General features: G+C 44.7%; 1 protein-coding gene across 1 annotated transcript; it reads right to left on the reverse strand.

The window, feature by feature from the left end:
- Window positions 1-1,999: 1,999 nt before the first annotated feature.
- Window positions 2,000-16,287, reverse strand: LOC129343273 (zinc finger protein 345-like). The gene is made up of 3 exons (XM_054999397.1): window positions 16,186-16,287; window positions 15,478-15,607; window positions 2,000-5,586 (listed from the first exon to the last, which is right to left on the reverse strand). The coding sequence occupies exons 1-3, from the start codon at window positions 16,255-16,257 to the stop codon at window positions 3,596-3,598; spliced, it is 2,193 nt and encodes a 730-aa protein (XP_054855372.1). The 5' UTR covers window positions 16,258-16,287; the 3' UTR covers window positions 2,000-3,595.
- Between the last annotated feature and the right edge of the window lie 1,200 nt (window positions 16,288-17,487).

Here is a 17,487-nt window from a genome sequence, read left to right on the forward strand (position 1 = left end):
TCTGGGGGGGGGCATTTTCTGTCCGAATCACACCAAACTTGGTGGAGACTTTCTACTAACTCTCCTCTAACTACCCCCCAAGTTTCAGAAAGATTGGACTTTGGGGGGCCATGTTATGCCCCCCCAAACAAGGTGCCCCGTCCTCCTACTCTCCAAGCAAAATGCACCCACCTTTCAGGGGACCTGCTCCCACCTGTCCTCCCACCCTCCACCAAGTTTCAGGCAGATTCCACTTTGGGGGGCGATTTTATGGTCTCCCAAAGAAGGTGCCCCTATCCACCTCCACTCCACTATTCCTTATGGGGGAAGTAAGAGAGGCTTGTGTGGCTAGGGGTGGCATTTTGCATGCAAAATGCTCCCAACCTTCAGGGGCCCATCTCCTACCTGTCCTCCCACCCTATGCGAAGGCCCAAGCTGATCCCACTTTGGGGGGCCATTTTATGGCCTCCCAAAGATGCTGCTCTTAGCCCCCCCTTTCTCCATTATTTCCTATGGGGGAAATTAGAGAGGCTTGTGTGGCTAGGGGTGGCATTTTGCATGCAAAATGCCCCCAACCTTCAGGGGCCCATCTCCTACCTGTCCTCCCACCCTCCACCAAAGCTCAACCAGATCCCACTTTGGGGGGCCATTTTATGCCCCCCCCCCCAAGGTGGTTCTCCTGCTACACCACTTTGTCTTTCTACTGTGGGGAAGACTTCCACACCGCAGAAACACATGGGATTGTGGCTGCCAATGGCCACAGCCACAGTCCACCTGCACCCAAATTATACACAGTAGGAGGGCACACCAAAGTGCATGCTAGCAGTATCTTACAAAAAAAATAACACAACTCACTTCACATTAAAGAATCACCAAAAACACAATTGCTATCAAATATACTTTATTTCTTTAACTGCTTTAGGTTACATAGTAGGAGGGCACAACATGGCATGAAAGCAGTCTACTACACAAAATAACACAACTCACTTCTCCGTTTTTGACAGTAATTGTGTTTGGGTGATTCTCTGATGTGAATTGAGTTGGGGTTTTTTTGTGTGGTGGACTGTTTTTATGCCCTGTTGTGCCCTCCTACTGTGTAACCTAAAGCTGTTCAAGAAATAAAGTTTTCTTGACAGCAATTGTGTTTTTGTGACTCTTTAATGTGAAGTGAGTTATGTTATTTTTGTGAAGGGGAATGCTGGAATGCCCTTTGGTGTGCCCCCCTGCTGTGTAACCTACAGCTGTTAAAGAAATAAAGTGTTTTTGACAGGAATTGTGTTTTTGTGATTCTCTGATGTTAACTGAGTTGTGTTATGTTTCTGTGTGGGAGACTGCTGGTGTAATGTGTCATAATGTTTTCCTACTTGTACTTTGAAAGTGAGAAAATATTTTTTTAAAAACTTTATTCAGTGTGTGTGTTTTATTCTTTGTTGTGCGGTTGGTTCGCATCATAGGGAACAATGGGGCTGGCTGGCCGTGGCCAGCCATCTCTTTAGGCGGTGGGGGAATTTGGGGGAGGGTGTCCTGTGGTTCAAGTGCTCTTTCACAGGGACAAGCTTGCACTCAGGAGTGTGCCCACTATTGTGGCACCCCTGGGCTGTGTATATTTGCCCTGGGAAATAGAGTTTAAAAGTTCCCATCACAGGGAACAATGGGAGATGGCTGGCCAGCCTGCTCCTGGGGTAGTGGCCAGTGTGGGAATGTTGGGGAGGGTGTCTTTGGGTCAGTGTGGGGCTGTGGAGGGAGGTGGATTTAAAAGGGGGACTGTACCTGTGGCCATAGATGTCACATTCCGTGGGTTCCTGTTGTGGGAGATTTTCCCCTAACAGGAATCAATAGAAAGTGGCTGGCCACAGGACAGGGGAGGTTAGGTTTCAGGGAGGGTGTGTGTGGTATTTGGCAGTTTGGGTACAGGTGGACTGTGGTTGTGGCCATTGGCAACCCCAATCCCATGTGTTTCTGCAGTGTGGAAGTCTTCCCCACAGTAGAAAGACAAAGTGGTGTAGCAGGAGAACCACCTTTGAGGGGGGCATAAAATGCCCCCCCAAAGTGGGATCTGGTTGAGCTTTGGTGGAGGGTGGGAGGACAGGTAGGAGATGGGCCCCTGAAGGTTGGGGGCATTTTGCATGCAAAATACCACCCCTAGCCACACAAGCCTCTCTAATTTCCCCCATAGGAAATGGAGAAAGGGGGGGCTAAGAGCAGCATCTTTGGGAGGCCATAAAATGGCCCCCCAAAGTGGGATCTGCTTGAGCCTTGGTGGAGGGAGGGGGGACAGGTAGGAGATGGGGCCCTGAAGGTTGGGGGCATTTTGCATGCAAAATGCCACCCCTAGCCACACAAGCCTCTCTAATTTCCCCCATAGGAAATAATGGAGAAAGGGGGGGGCTAAGAGCAGCATCTTTGGGAGGCCATAAAATGCCCCCCCAAAGTAGGATCAGTTTGGGCCTTGATGGAGGGTGGGAGGACAGGTAGGAGATGGGCCCCTGAAGGTTGGGGGCATTTTGCATGCGAAATGCCACCCCTAGCCACACAAGCCTCTCTTATTTCCCCCATAGGGAATAGTGGAGTGGAGGTGGATAGGGGCACCTTCCTTGGGAGACAATAAAATTGTCCCCCAAAGTGGAATCTGCCTGAAACTTGGTGGAGGGTGGGAGGACAGGTGGGAGCAGGTCCCCTGAAAGGTGGGTGCATTTTGCTTGCAAACTGCCACCCCAAGCCACCTAGAAAGATGACTTTTTTTCCCCATAGAGAACCATGGAGAGTAGGAGGATGGGGGCACCTTGTTTGGGGGGGCATGACATGGCCCCTCCAAAGTCCAATCTTTCTGAAACTTGGGGGGTAGTTAGAGGAGAGTAAGTAGAAAGTCTCCACCAAGTTTGGTGTGATTCGGACCGAAAATGCCCCCCAGACTCCCAGAAAGCCGGGAGGTGGTTTTCTCATTGAAAACAATGGCCGAATCGTTTCGGTAATCTGTGTTTCGGTATTACCGAATTTTTTCAGCATTCAGAAAAAGTTTCAGTAATATTGAAAAAAACCGAAACGGCCCTGATTCGGTAACTTTAACCTAATTAGATTACCGAATTGCACACCCCTAGTATTCAGCAGTATTTTTGACTAAATGTACAGAACTTTGCAAGGCTGATCTGATCAGAATATGAGAAATAACATTAGTTATTGGTCTTCAAGGGTGAGGACAGAATTTAATCGACAATTATGACAACTTTTCAGATAGTTAAAATAAAAGTTCTCCCCCCTAGAAAATTATACCACTTGTTTTGAAAGAGCTAATATGAGACTTTATCTCACCATCTTGGTGAATGGTCCATTAACATGGGAGGCTTTAAGAGAACACAGAGAAAAATATGTATTGTTTTGCAAATCAGGGATGCTACATACATATATTTGATGCTAACAAAATGAAAGGAGGGGAGATGAAGGAAAAGGAGGAAATTAGGGATACAAATGTTGCTTGTCAGGGCAGCTGACATGTCATGTCACGGTCAGAAGCAGGAAAGGTCAGCCATACAATAAATTGGATTGGATGACTATTCTCCTAGGTGAATCTTCTGGTGTAAGATAAGACTCACTAAACATCTTTCCAAATTATAAGCATTTATATGGCTTCTCCCATGTGAACTTTTTGATGTCTAATTAGTGTGCCATTCAGAAAAAAGCTAATCCCACACTGCAAGCATTTAAATGACTTCTCCAATGTGTGAACCTTTTGATGTCTCAAAAGGTAGCCATTATGAAAGAAGCTCTTTCCACACTCCAAGCATTTAAATGGCTTCTCCCCTGTGTGAACCTTTTGATGGCCAGTTAGACTACTATTATCAGAGAAGCTTTTCCCACACACCAAGCATTTATATGGCCTCTTCCCTGTGTGAAGCTTTTGATGGCTAGTTAAGCTACTATTGTGAAAAAAGCTCTTCCCACACTCCAAGCATTTAAATGGTTTCTCTCCTGTGTGAACATTGCAATGTCTTTTTAGGTGGATGTTCAGAGTGAAACTCTTCCCACACTCCAAGCATTTATATGGTTTCTCCCCTGTGTGAATCTTGTGATGTTTAGTTAGATTGCTATTCTCAGAGAAGCTCTTCCCACACTCAAAGCATTTATAAGGCTTCTCCCCTGTGTGAACCTTTTGATGGTTAGTTAGGTTCCCTTTATGAGAGAAGCTCTTCCCACACTCAAAACATTTATATGGCTTCTCCCCCGTGTGAACCGTGCGATGTCTTTTCAGGACTATGTTCAGAGAGAAGCTCTTCCCACACTCCAAGCATTTAAACGGCTTCTCCTCTGTGTGAACCTTTTGATGGCTAATTAGGCTACTATTATCAGAGAATCTTTTCTCACACACCAAGCATTTATACGGCCTCTCTTCTGTGTGAACCTTTTGATGGCTAGTTAGGCTACTATTGTACGAGAAGCTCTTCCCACACTCAAAGCATTTAAATGGCTTCTCCCCTGTGTGAATCTTTTGATGTCTAATTAGGCTACCACTGTGAGAGAAGCTCTTCCCACACTCCAAGCATTTATATGGCTTCTCCCCTGTGTGAACCTTTTGATGTCTAGTTAGGATACTATTGTCAAAGAAGCCCTTCCCACACACCAAGCATTTATATGGCCTCTCCCCTGTGTGAACCTTTTGATGGCTAGTTAGGCTACTATTGTGAAAAAAGCTCTTCCCACACTCCAAGCATTTAAATGGCTTCTCTCCTGTGTGAATGTTGTGATGTCTTTTTAGGTGGATGTTCAGAGAGAAGCTCTTCCCGCACTCCAAGCATTTATATGGTTTCTCCCCTGTGTGCACCTTGCGATGTTTCGTCAGATTGCCATCCTCAGAGAAGCTCTTTCCGCATTCAAAGCATTTATAAGGCTTCTCCCCTGTGTGAACCTTTTGATGGCTTGTTAGGTTTCCTTTCTGAGAGAAGCTCTTCCCACACTCCAAGCATTTATATGGCTTCTCCCCTGTGTGAACCTTGTGATGGCTAGTTAGGTTCCCTCTCCGAGAGAAGCTCTTCCCACACTCCAAGCATTTATATGGCTTCTCCCCTGTGTGAACTTTCTGATGGCTAGTTAGGTTCCCTTTCTGAGAGAAGCTCTTCTCACACTCCAAGCATTTGTATGGCTTCTCCCCTGTGTGAACCTTGCAATGCTGAGTTAGGTTGCCATTCCCAGAAAAGCTCTTCCCGCACTCCAAGTATTTATATGGCTTCTCCCCTCTGTGCATCCTCTGGTGTATAGCTAGCTTGCTATTCTGAAAGAAGGTCTTTCGACATACTAAGCATTTATATGTTTTCCAGCATTTTGTAATTTTCTGATATTTTTTAACTCTGAATTTGCAGCTCAATCTTTTCACAATTACTGGACCCTTATGCCTTCTCTTTCTCTTCTGTATTTCATTTTGGGCTGGGACCTCAGGCATCTTCCTGCTCTGGTGGGCAACCAATTCCTTCCTTTGCTTCTGTTTGGCTTTCCTTTTGCTTCTCCACTCCCTCTTGGGTACCACTTGAACTCCAGTTTTCACTTCTACCTGCAGATCGGCATCTCTTTCCACAGTAACCCTTTCTGGTTCTTTCTCAATCACCACGTCACTCACATCTGCAGATAGAAAAGACAAAAATCAAATAAAAAGGAAAAGGAAAAAATTTCCTGTTAGCTGGTACAGTCAGTAGTGAATGGTAATTTCTGCAGCAAGAGCTGGGGGGCCTGGTAAACCCCCAGCAATCTCTAACCATGTGCCAGGATGTCTTGGAAAGGTGGAAGAGGTCACAACAACATGAGGGAAGGGAATTCCTTGCTTTTGTTGCAGAAAGCTTAATGTGTTTTCTAGTATTATGTCAGGTCTGACTGTACCCATTCATCCCTGCCAATATTAAGTTTGTGGTCCTGAGTCATTTCAGCCTTAGAACTGATCTCATGTTGTAACTGATAAGGTTATTCCTTTGCTTTCAATAACTACTTTCGTTTTCTCACAGCAGATGGTGAAGCGGACATTCCTAATCTGACCTTGAGTGTCTGGAGTGTTGTGTTGCTCAGTGTCCTGTCTGACTAGTGTGTGAATTTTGGAAATGTTTCCCAGGCTGCTTCGATACTTGTGGTTTAGGGGGGGAGGAGACTGGATGAGTATATTGTACTGTAACAGCCTGAAGCTTTATTCCTTTCAATGAGAAGTTAACAGGCAGCTGCTTTTTACTTCATTTTTTTAAAAATAAATTTTTTATTTGTTTTTGGTAGGTTGGCATATACATCCAATATAGAAACATTAATTATTCTTCCCTTAACTAGTGTATGCCCCCACCCCACCCTCCCCCCTTTTATTTTGACTTCCAACAGCGCTAGAACCGTTCTATCCCTGATCATTACATCTAATTTACATCTAATCTTTTTAAGTACAGGTAAAATCACTTAATGTCTATCTTTCAGTAATTATCAAAGATTACTAATTTTCCTTTTACATCCCATTCATTTTCTAAATAATCCTTCATTTTCTGGCAGTCTTCTTGAAATTCTTTTGAGTTTTGTTCTCTTAGTTTTCTCGTCATTTTGTCCATCTCTGCCATGTATAACATTTTTTGAATCCATTCTTCAATTTCCGGTATCTTCTCTTGTTTCCAGTATTTTGCATATAACAACCTTGCTGCCACAATCATATAAAATAACAATGTTCTATCTCTAACATTAATCTTTTCCATATTTAATCTTAACAGTAACAGTTCCGGATTTTTACTCAAATTAACCTTCAAAATTTGCCCCATTTTCTCATGAATCTTAGCCCAAAAAGATTTAGCTTTTTCACATGACCACCACATATGATAAAAGGAGCCTTCATGTTGTTTACATTTCCAGCACTTATTTGACATATCTTTACTCATGTTGACCAAATTTTTTGGTGTCAAATACCATCTATACAACATTTTATAACAATTTTCTCTTATGTTGACACATGTTGATATTTTAACGTATTTTTCCACATATATTCCCAAGCCTCCATCGTTATTTCTCTATTAAAATTTATTGCCCATTTCACCATCTGCGTCTTAACTACTTCATCTTCTGTGTCCCATTTCAGTAACAATTTAGATATCTTAGAGATCATCTTTGGTCCCTCTCCTAGCAATAACTCTTCTATTTCTGAATTCTTTTCCCTAAATCCCACCTTCCTTTTATCAACTTCATGTATATCATTAATTTGTCTATATTGTAACCACCCATATTTGAATGATCAGAAAGAGTCCAGTAGCACCTTTAAGACTAACCAATTTTATTGTAGCATAAGCTTTCGAGAATCAAGTTCTCTTCGTCAGATGCATGATACAAACTGGTCAAATACAGAAGAGGAGGGTGGAGATGGGAGAGAAGGGGACATATATCAGAAGGGGACAGGATGCAATTAGCGGGGAGGCAACCCAAACATTCCTTTGCTAGTAAACGTAAACATCTCCTTTTGGTATGGAGTCAGTTTGCCGTGTTAGTTTGCAGCAGTAAAAGCATCCCATTCCCATGTAGTATAAGCCTTCGATAACCACAGCTCTCCCTGCCAGACGCATCTGACAAAGAGAACTGTGGTCCCCGAAAGTCCACACCAGGCGCCACTGGGCTCCCCCAGACCATGCTGCTGTAAAGGAAATCTGTTACCTGTGATAATGTGATAACCATTCATAGTCTCTATTCAGTCCCAGCTTGACAGAGTCAAATTTGCATATGAATTCCAATTCAGCAGCCTCCCGTTGGATTTTGTTTTTGAAAGGTTTCTGTTGGACCACAGCGACCTTTAAGTCTTTGGTGGAATGTCCTGGTAGATTGAAGTGTTCTCCCACTGGTTTTTGGACGTTTCCATTTCTAATGTCAGATTTGTGTCCATTTATTCTTTTGCATAGAGGTTGGCTGGTTTGTCCAATGTACAGAGCTACCATATTTGAATGGTAGATCTTTTTGACTCTTCGATTTGTAGACATTCCCTTCCGCCGTCAATAATTCTTTATATGTTAGCCATTCTTCTCCATTATATTCTGAACGTGGGCTTATCACTTTTGCTGGGACAATCCGCAATGGTCTTTTCTCCCCTACAATTTTTTTATATTTTTGCCAAATCTTAAATACATTTCCTCTTACATAATGGTGCTGGAACATACCGTCCATTTTATGCTTTTCATACCATAAATACACATGCCATCCAAATACATTTTTGATTTTGAAGTAAGAACATTGTCATTTCACGTCTTGACTTGATGGTAACTTTCTGCACTTTAAATTGAAAAGCTAATCCTTCAGGTATTTCCCACCTATACATGATTTTTTTCTCTTAATTTTTCGGTTAATTCCTTGTATTTCCTTCTCTCTTGGAGTATTTTTCTTGGTATTTCTTTCATAATTCGAACTCTGCTCTCCTCAAGCACCAGTGGCTTTTTGAAGTGCTCTCTCAGGATTTCTTCTTTAATTCTTCTTGCTGTGAAAATTACCATCACATCTCTTGGTAGTTTCTTCTGTCTTGCATAGCTGGAGTTTACTCTGTACATCAAATCAATACTCATTTCAATTTCTTCTGGTTGCTTCCCTAAATATTCCGCCAATATAGGTATCATCTGTTGTTGTACATCCTGTCCTTCAGATTCAGGCACACCTTGAAATCTCAGCTGGTTCTCGGCCACCTTACATTCCATCATTGCTACTCTATCTTGAAGTCTTTAACTCTCTTCTTTCGTTTTCTGCTCCACCCCCTGGACTGCTTGTTTTGTTGTTTGCATTTCATCCTTCATCTCATCTAGGCTCTTAGTTCTGCCACCTCTGTCTTTCACACTTTTAGTCAGATTTTCTTCCATCTTTTGAATAGATTGGGATATGTCTTTTGTGCTTTCAAGCACTTTATTTTCTAATATTTCCAAGGCATTTTGCCACTCCAATTTCTCTTTCTCCACTTTCTTCATGGTTGGGCTAGCTTTCGCTCCCCCCCCCACGTATCTGCTCTTTTTCTTAAATCCATTTTTATAAAAGTACTCCAATTCTTATTGTAAGTCCATTCATGCTCCTCTAAATAGTCCCAATCCCAATCACTGTTTAATTACCTTATTATCTTTTTATTTATTCCTGTTTTTTTTAAAGATTCTTTAACTTTGACCTTACCAAAATGTTGGGCGCAATTTCTCTATGGTTCTTCCCTCAGCCTTCTCAAAATGGTGTCCAAGCACTTCCTTTTGTTTCTTCACCTTTGTCCTCTTGCGTTGTTATCCTTGTTTCACTTCCATGTTGCCTATGGCCTCTGCACTTCCACCTTTTACCTCCGTTGTTGATTCCTCTCTAGCAATGCCGAGTCACTCTCTATTTCACTGCCAGTCTTGAGATGTTTCCTCCATTTATTCAAGCCTCTCCTCCCCTTTTCCCAGTGTTGCTTTTGATTCCGAAACCACAGGTATGTATAAACAATTTAGTTTTTCTTCTTTTTATGGCTTAAAGTCCCGCCAAATCCTCCCATTTTCACTTTAAATGTCCCAAGATTATCTTCCTGCAACCTTTTTATTAACTCAGTCCCACTTTCTGGCTGGCATTCCCTTTTAAAACGTTAAAGTAGATAACAATCTTTACCTTCTTTCTGTCTTTTTGGCTTATTCACGCCGCTTCTGAATTTTAAACTTGCTCAAAATCTTTTATAGAAGCCTGCTTTCTGGTGTCCTTATGTTGATTTGACTCATAGAGCTCTGTAGAGATTTTAGCTCACCCTTCTCCGAGGGGACCTCAAGGCACCAGGAGAAATCCTTGATTCAGAACCTCTTCTGGTGCCGAGATCACACACTCTTGGGGTCTCATAGCATTCTTGCCCCTTCCCTTCCTGGGATGTGGTGGCAGCTGGCAAATCTAGGTGCCTGCCTGCCCAAACAGTAGCTCTAGATCGCCCAGCTCCCTGGACGACATCAGTTCACCATCTTTCCCAGACGGGAAGTCCTGCTTTTTACTTCATGTACTCCTATGGACCTGTGTATGTGTACAAGATTGAATTCCTGAATAAAGATGATTTAGCTAAGGACATGTGTTGTGCTGAAGTGATCCAGGGATCTACCTGCCACAACCTGACATCCATAGTCTGATGTATTAATTTAGGTAGCACATAGAGACAGAACAGGAAATGAAATGCTGTTTTAAAAATACCAAGAATTGTATTGAAATAGTTTTAAATGGATAGCTGTGTTGGTCTGCAGTAGAACAGCAGAATTTGAGTCCAGTGGCACCAACAAGATTTTCTGAGTAAGCAGAGGTTCAGAGCTCCCTTCTTCAGACCATTTATTTATTTATTTATTTCAAGGGATGTCATCAAGATGTAAAGGTACAGTTCAGGTTGATTAGATGGGAGAGGTGCATCAAAGGAAAATGTCATGATGTAAAAGTACAATGCAACTTAATTATATCTGAAATTAGTATTTGTAGTGAGCTAAGAATCCTGCCTCTGTTCAGCTCGGGGGGGGGGGATACCCTAATTTCCCCTTGAAGCTTCTGTTTCATGACAGCCACTTTTAGGTGAGCAATGGAATGTCCTAGAAAATTAAAATGTTCTTCCATTGGTTTTTGTGTGTTCTGATTTGTAATGTCAGATTTATGTCCATTTATTCTTTTGCATAGGGACTGACCTGTTTGTCTAATGTAGAGAGCAGAGAGGCATTGCAGACAATTGATGATGTATTTAACATTGAAAGATGAATAAGTGAATGAACCTGAGATGGTATAACCAGCGTGGTGATGTCCAGTCATCGTCCTGTTGAGTAAATATGGGGACAGAGTTGGCATCTTGGTTTATTGTAGGCTCTGGTCCCAGAGTCTGTGTCAGTGTTAGAAAGTACATTATTATGAATGAGAAGTTGTTGAGTGAGAAGGTGAGGGGGCTGTCTGGGAAGAAAAGGTTTGTGTCATGGGCTGCGCCAGACATATGCAGGCATTGCTGCCAGGTGTGGAGTGTGGTAAGCAAATATGCTTAGATTTGAAAGAATAGCTGAGGACCGGTCCAAAGTCAAGAGAAATAATTCAAAAAGTCAGTAATGTGGTCCCAGGGCAAGTCTGTACAGCAAGGTCAGGGTATTCAGAAGGTCAGTCACTGATAAGTCCAAAGATATAACAAAGGCAACGTCAAAATGGTCCAGAAGTCAAGGCAAGCTTTAAGGTATTGGTTGTGGCATCAGAGATGCTGATTATTGCTTCCACGCCCTACAGTTCTCCTGGGTTGGTCTTTATGGCTGTGTGCTAATCACAGCCAGCTGCTTGGGAGGTATCTTGATGCTACTCATCATCATTATCCACAAGCAGCTGGCATCGGCTCAGGAGGAAAGCACTTCACCTCCTCTCCTGCAGCTCCATTCTCTGCTTCTGCCTACAGCGTGGGGAGTTAGAAGTCCCTGGCTGGATTTCACCTGTGGTACTGGGGCTGTGTCATGGACCAACCTGGCCCAGTGGAGCAGAGAGGCTCAGAGGACTCTTCTGAGGAAGAGGCAGCTGGTGAACCTGACCCAGATCCACAGCCAGTGGCAGAGGCACTGCAGGAGGAGGCAGGCTCTGAAGGCTCAGATACTGATCCACAGCCAGGTCCCAGCACATCGGTTCCTCAGCTTCCCAGCCCTGGGCTGGCAACAGAAATCCAGGTGCAGGCCAGCTCTCCCCCTTCATCACCAGAGCCTCGGGAGTGCTGCCAGAGGAGGGCTAGAAGAGCCCTCCAAGCCAGAAGGCGCAGTGCCAGGCTAGCAGCACAGCACTGGCCCAGCATCATTAGTGATGATGAGTGCTCGCAGGAGCAGGACTGAGATAGCTGGCAGGTGCTGAGCACTGTGAGGCTTAAAAGCAGCCGAAGAGGGAGTGGCTGCGTGGAAGCAACGAGTCCGCTCACTACTGACCTTGCTGCCGTGTTTGGAATTGATTCTCTTGTCCCTGACCTTGGCCTGTTCCTGTGGATGTGTTTTTGGAATCCCCCTTTGGACTTGAAGCCGTGAGTGTGCCCAGTTGGTGCCTGAACCTTGGAACTGGGTGCTGCCCTGCTCGGACAACTTGGGAGTTTTCCCTTGCATGCTGCCAGTGTGAGTCTGTATCGGGACAGGCTGGAGGGTGTTGGTGTTACTGCCTCAGCTGCTGGCTGTGATCTCTAATTGGCTGGCAGCTGCTCTACCTGTTTGCTGACTTCTACTGAATCAGGGCTGGCTGCCTGAGGCTTCCCTCCTTCTGAGAAGTCCGGGGCTACACCAGGCTCTTCTTCTGTGGAGTCCTCCTGGGCTATATCAGGCTCCTCTTCTCCTGAGTAGACGTTGCTAGAACTGAGTTCTGGCTGACCCACGACACCATCCTCCCACCTCAGCTTCCCCACCCCCATCCCATGTCCTGGGCTTTCAGGGGTATGCCTGGTGAAACTGCCAGGTGAGGTCTGGAGCATGCAGATTTTCCGCAGGTTCCCAGGAGAAATCTTCAGGGTTGTACCCCTTCCAGTCAACCAGATACTATAGTTGACCCCAATGGTAGTGGGATTCAAGGATCTGGGCAACTTCGTACTCCTCGTGTCTGTTGACATGTACCAGCAGAGGTGGTGGCAGCTGTGGTCGTTGAGGATCTAGGGCTGAAGCAGGAACAAGGAGGGACTGATGGAACACAGGATGAATTGGGAGTATCAGTGGCAATTGCAGGCGATAAGCTACTGGGTTGATCTGAGCTATGATTGTGAATGAACCAAGGAACCAGGTGTCTAGTTTCTGGGAAGGTCTTTGGCTGCCTGAGGCTTCCCTCCTCCTGAGAAGTCTGGGGCTACACCAGGCTCTTCTTCTTCTGAGGAATCCTCCTGGGCTATATCAGGCTCCTCTTCTCTTGAGTAGTCCTCACTAAAACTGAGCTCTGGCTGACCCATGACAGTTTGCCTCCCAATGCTTTGAACTGGTTTGAGCTGAACAGTATGTGACCACCTGTGGTATTCTATTGTTGTTTCATTTGGGCCTATCTTTTGGCAGGGTATCACCTGGTATCATTCTAGCTTTGTCGATCTGTTTCCTTACTACATCAAGTGGGTTTTGTAATTCCAAAAATGTCTGCTGTCGATCCTGTCAGAGAGGTTGGAACAGATGCGACTGTAATGCAGAACTTGGCTGTAGATGATGGTGACTGGAGGCATGTAGATATGTTTGCCTATTTGTAGGTTTCTGGTATGAGGTGGTTCTTAAACATTTGTCATGTTTTAGTACAGTGGTATCTAGAAGATGTACTTTCTGTGTGGATTGATTCATGGTCAGGTTGAAGGTGGGGTGGAAGCTGCTGAAGGCCTGCTGAAATCCCACCAGTGTTCTTTCCCATGTGACCAGATGATGAAAATGTTATCAATAAAACTTAAGTACAGGAGGGGCACGAATTGATCCAGAGACTTTCATCCCCCCATCCCTGATAGCTACCCAAGCCACTTAGGGCCCCCTGGGAGCTTCTAAGAGCTCTGGCCGTCTGTTTTGAAGCACCCCAGCTTCTTGGGGTTTTTTGAGTTTGTGTACCTCCTTGGCAAGTAACACTGGGGACAGGCAGGTAAAATACATTACTTGAGTTTATTAAAGAAAGAATATAGGAGTGTATGCAAAGCAGAAACCGCTCTTTAAAATATTTAAGCAAGGCATGAAAACAAGTAACAGCTTGCTGACCTAGCTATGTTCTAACTGACTAAAATACTACTGGCTAGCTGTCACTAACAATTCTCTCAGTTGGTTCCAAAGTTAGTTGATCCATGCCAGCTTACTCTAGGCATCCTTTTTTAATTAATACATTTTTATTGGATGGGTCAATATATAGTCAGATTAAAACACAAATACAATCCATTTCAATTCCCACAAGTATATTTCCCCACCCCCTCCCCTCCCCTTTTCGATGTTGACTTCCAATAGCACTCGAACCCCCCGCTATTAATATCACATTATTTCTATATCATAGTTGTTCTTATCTTATTATTAGTAAAGATCTTAACTACATCTTATACTCTAGGCATCCTGTAAGTAGCATGGAGCTGAGAAGCTCTCTCTCTCTCTCACATTGCAGGTGGTTGGCAATGACTACAGGGTAGAAACTGATAAACTGCCTAGAGACAAAGAGGCTTCTTGAAATCTGGAGGGGCATCAGCCCACTCGAAGAACCAATCAGGGCTCAGTTACTTGATTGGACATTACAGCATGTGAAAGTTTAGGGAGTGAAGCTTATGGTGAGCTCAACACCAGGCTCTGGCCTGCCCAAGGCCACTTCTCACAGGAAGAAAGCAGTCTACAGGGGCACTTAATTATCAGAGCTCAGGACTTTCCAATAAATAGGCCTAGTAAGAAATCTGCAGGACTGAGAAATTAAAATGACAAAACTAAGGCTATCATAGTTTGGTCACATCATGAGAAGACACTATTCTCTGGAAAAGTCAATAATGCTAGGAAAAGTGGAAGGCAGTAGGAAAAAAGGAAGAACTAAAATGAGATTGCTTGACTCAATAAAAGAAGTGACGTCCTCCAGTTTGTAGGATCTGAGCAAGTCTGTTAATGATGACAGGATGCTCTGGAGGTCTTTCATTCATAGGGGTGCCAGAGGCTGAAGGTGACTTGACGGCACATAGGACACCTACAGAAATCTAAATCATGAAATCTAGCCCATACATTGTAACAGCCTTCTGCTTGAGCAGGATAACAATGTCTTTTCAGGAGATGTTCAGATACTAGATAGTTTGTCTAAAGAATGCTTAAGAATTGAACAAGACATCAGTACTGTTGTGACTTCTTTGAAAAAGAGAATGAAACAGGAATCAAAGGAACCAGTCGACCTGTAAGATTGTCACACCTATCTGGGCTTTTTACAAGATCTAGTAGCAATTGACTTTATCCTTTAAGAACACTATACAGCATAAAATTTTGATCTACATAGTCTCTATGGATGGAAAAACATATTTGTGATGTAGTGAAATGTATTAAGGGCTGTGCTTGCTGCTAATCACTGTAAACTATTGTGTGTTACAATGCATGGACTATTGCAATATTGAAGGAATTATTTGACACATGTCAGGTTGGGCACTCCAGGTATAGGACATAGGAATTACAACTGTTGGCGTATATGAAATATTGAATAGCACTAGCAGTTTAAGATGTTATATGGTTATGAGTGTGATATATGCTTGAGACTCTTTGGAGGCATAATGGCTACAAGGATTCACTTTTTGTAAATGGTTGGGTGGTGAAGTATTATCTTGAGAGAATACACCAAAATTGATTATACAAAGAATACGTTTATTGCAGACCTTGTTATTATAGATCCTTACTTAGATTTCATTATTTAGATCCTTGTAGGATAGCTAGTATTTGTGATACTCTCATAATTCGGTACATAGCACAGAACAGGATGCCCAGGTATGAGAGTTGCATTCTTTCCTCTGTGGCAAATGAAAGAGTATCCTGAAATCAAAGAGGGTCAAAGGAAGATGCCACCCCATATTCTCTTCGGTGTTCAGGAGAAAAAGGAAAAGATTCTTACCCAGAAAGGCCACAGTCTCATAATTTTCCTGCATCACTTCCCAGTAGAGTTTTCTTTGGCCTGGACTGAGCAGAGCCCATTCCTCCTCCGTGAAGAACACGGCTACCTCCTCAAAGGACACGGGGGATGTCTGGAAGAGGAAAATATTGCCCAGTTGATCACCCATTCTTTCTGCTGAACATTCAAGAAAGAAAGAAGCCTTCGGCCAGCCATTTGAGTAAATGAATGCAATACATCATAATATACTGAAAGTCTTCAAGAAAGCCAGAACATTGCACAGAGTTGGGCTGCTGTTGGTCAAGTCCAATTAAATGTAAACAAGTCTACTTCGCCCGGAAATACAAAAAAAAAAATCATTTGCAGAGTGACAGAACGCTTCGTCTTTCAGTGTTTCTGCCTGAAGATGTGCTCTGCATTACTGTAACTCTTGCATCCAGCTAGGTCAATAAAAACGGCCCGAGCTAACAGGAGGGGTTTCGAGGCCCGCAAGCTCTCCAGGGCTGCCGCCTTCCCAAGCCGCCAGGGCGCCGTCAGCTACCGGCTCGCATCGCCCCCAACTCCCCTATTGGGGCTGCCCGTGGGGGAAGAGGGGGCGCTACGCGGCCGGGGCTCCGCGGGGTCGCCCCCAGGTCCTTCGGCCCGGCCCGCCTCCTCCCGCCCCTTTCAGGCCCCGCCCGCTGGCATTTGCCGCGGAGACCCCGAACTCGCCTTCCCCGCAGGCGGCCGGCAGCCGAAGCCTCTCGCCGGCCGAGGGAGAGGGGCGGCCCGGCCCAGCGCCATGGCTCCCCGCTCGCCGCTTCGCTGGGGGAAAACGCGGGCGGGGGGGGGGGGCTCCCTGCCGCTGCTGCTCCTCGCAAGGCCTGCTGGGAATTGTAGTTCGCTGAAACAAGAAGCCCCAAGCAAGAAAACAAGACCGAAGTATTGGGAGAGCGGAGGTTCCTTGGCTTTTCTGTCCCTGTGTGGGGCAGCTTCCTATGAGGGCCTGCTGCAGGAAAGACAGGAGAAGAAACCTTTTCTGCCCAGATCTTCTTGGTGTTATTGTTCGTTGATCTCTTCCTGAGAACTACACTTCCCAGAGGCCCGTGCGAGCCCTGCGGCGGCCGCCCAGATTTTCCAGCCATGGGGGGGGGGGGGAAGGGCTCCGTGGTCGGCTCTTTTTTCTCCCTGTTTTGAGGTGGGGGAAGAGTTTGGTTCTTGCCTGTCTGGGGAAAGGCGGGTTTGGGATTCCCTAAAGAGATCTTGGACAAGAACGGGCGGAGGGGATGGATGGGGGCGGGGGGATATACCTGAATACAAAAGCGCAGGAAGGGGGCGGGCTGGAGAAAGAGGCGCCCAGTTTGCTTTTTCTTTACATATCTTTTTAAATGGGTTTCATAAAACCGCCTTGAGTATATTTCTATTATTAACAAGTGAACATTTTGGACTTGCTGTTCTCTTTGTGTTAATGGACCCCATTTGGATAGTTGCTGGTGGGTAGTCATGGTGGTAGGGTTGCCAGCTTCAGTTTGTGGAATTCCTGGAGATTTGGGGGAATGGAGCTTAGAGAGGGGACGGACTTCAGTAGGGTATAATGCCATAGAGTTCACCCTCCAAAGAAGCAGCCATTTTCTCTAGGGGAACTGATCTCTGTGGCCTGGAGATCAGCTGTAATTCCAGGAGATCTCCAGGCACCACATGGAGACTGGCAACCCTACAGTGGTCTGTAGCAGAAGAGCAAGATTCCAGTCCAGCAGCACCTTAGAGACCAACTAGATTTCCAGGCTGTGAACTTTTGAGAGTCAAAAGTGTCTGATGAAAGGAGCTTTGACTCTCAAAAGCTTACACCCTGGAAATCTGTTTGGTCTCTAAGGTGCTACGAGATCCGAATCTTGTTCTTCATATTGTCTTGTGAAGATCTTTTCACAGGAGATGCTGGGGGTTTGAACCTAGGACTTTCCACATGGCAAGTAGATACTCTGCTACTGAGCCTTCCTTTCCCAAAGAAGAGGGAGTGATGTTTGTCCAGTACTC

Source organism: Eublepharis macularius, chromosome 15 (assembly GCF_028583425.1).
Source record: "Eublepharis macularius isolate TG4126 chromosome 15, MPM_Emac_v1.0, whole genome shotgun sequence".
NCBI lineage: Eukaryota > Metazoa > Chordata > Lepidosauria > Squamata > Eublepharidae > Eublepharis > Eublepharis macularius.

What these genes read in the sequence shown, in the direction of transcription:
- LOC129343273 (XM_054999397.1), bottom strand. Translation starts at nt 16,257, where the DNA reads ATGGCGCTGGGCCGGGCCGCCCCTCTCCCTCGGCCGGCGAGAGGCTTC. An exon ending in GCCGGCCGCCTGCGGGGAAG is followed by an intron (nt 15,608 to 16,185) that starts GCGAGTTCGGGG and finishes TTCCTCTTCCAG; the next exon opens with ACATCCCCCGTGTCCTTTGA. An exon ending in TGAGACTGTGGCCTTTCTGG is followed by an intron (nt 5,587 to 15,477) that starts GTAAGAATCTTT and finishes TTCTATCTGCAG; the next exon opens with ATGTGAGTGACGTGGTGATT.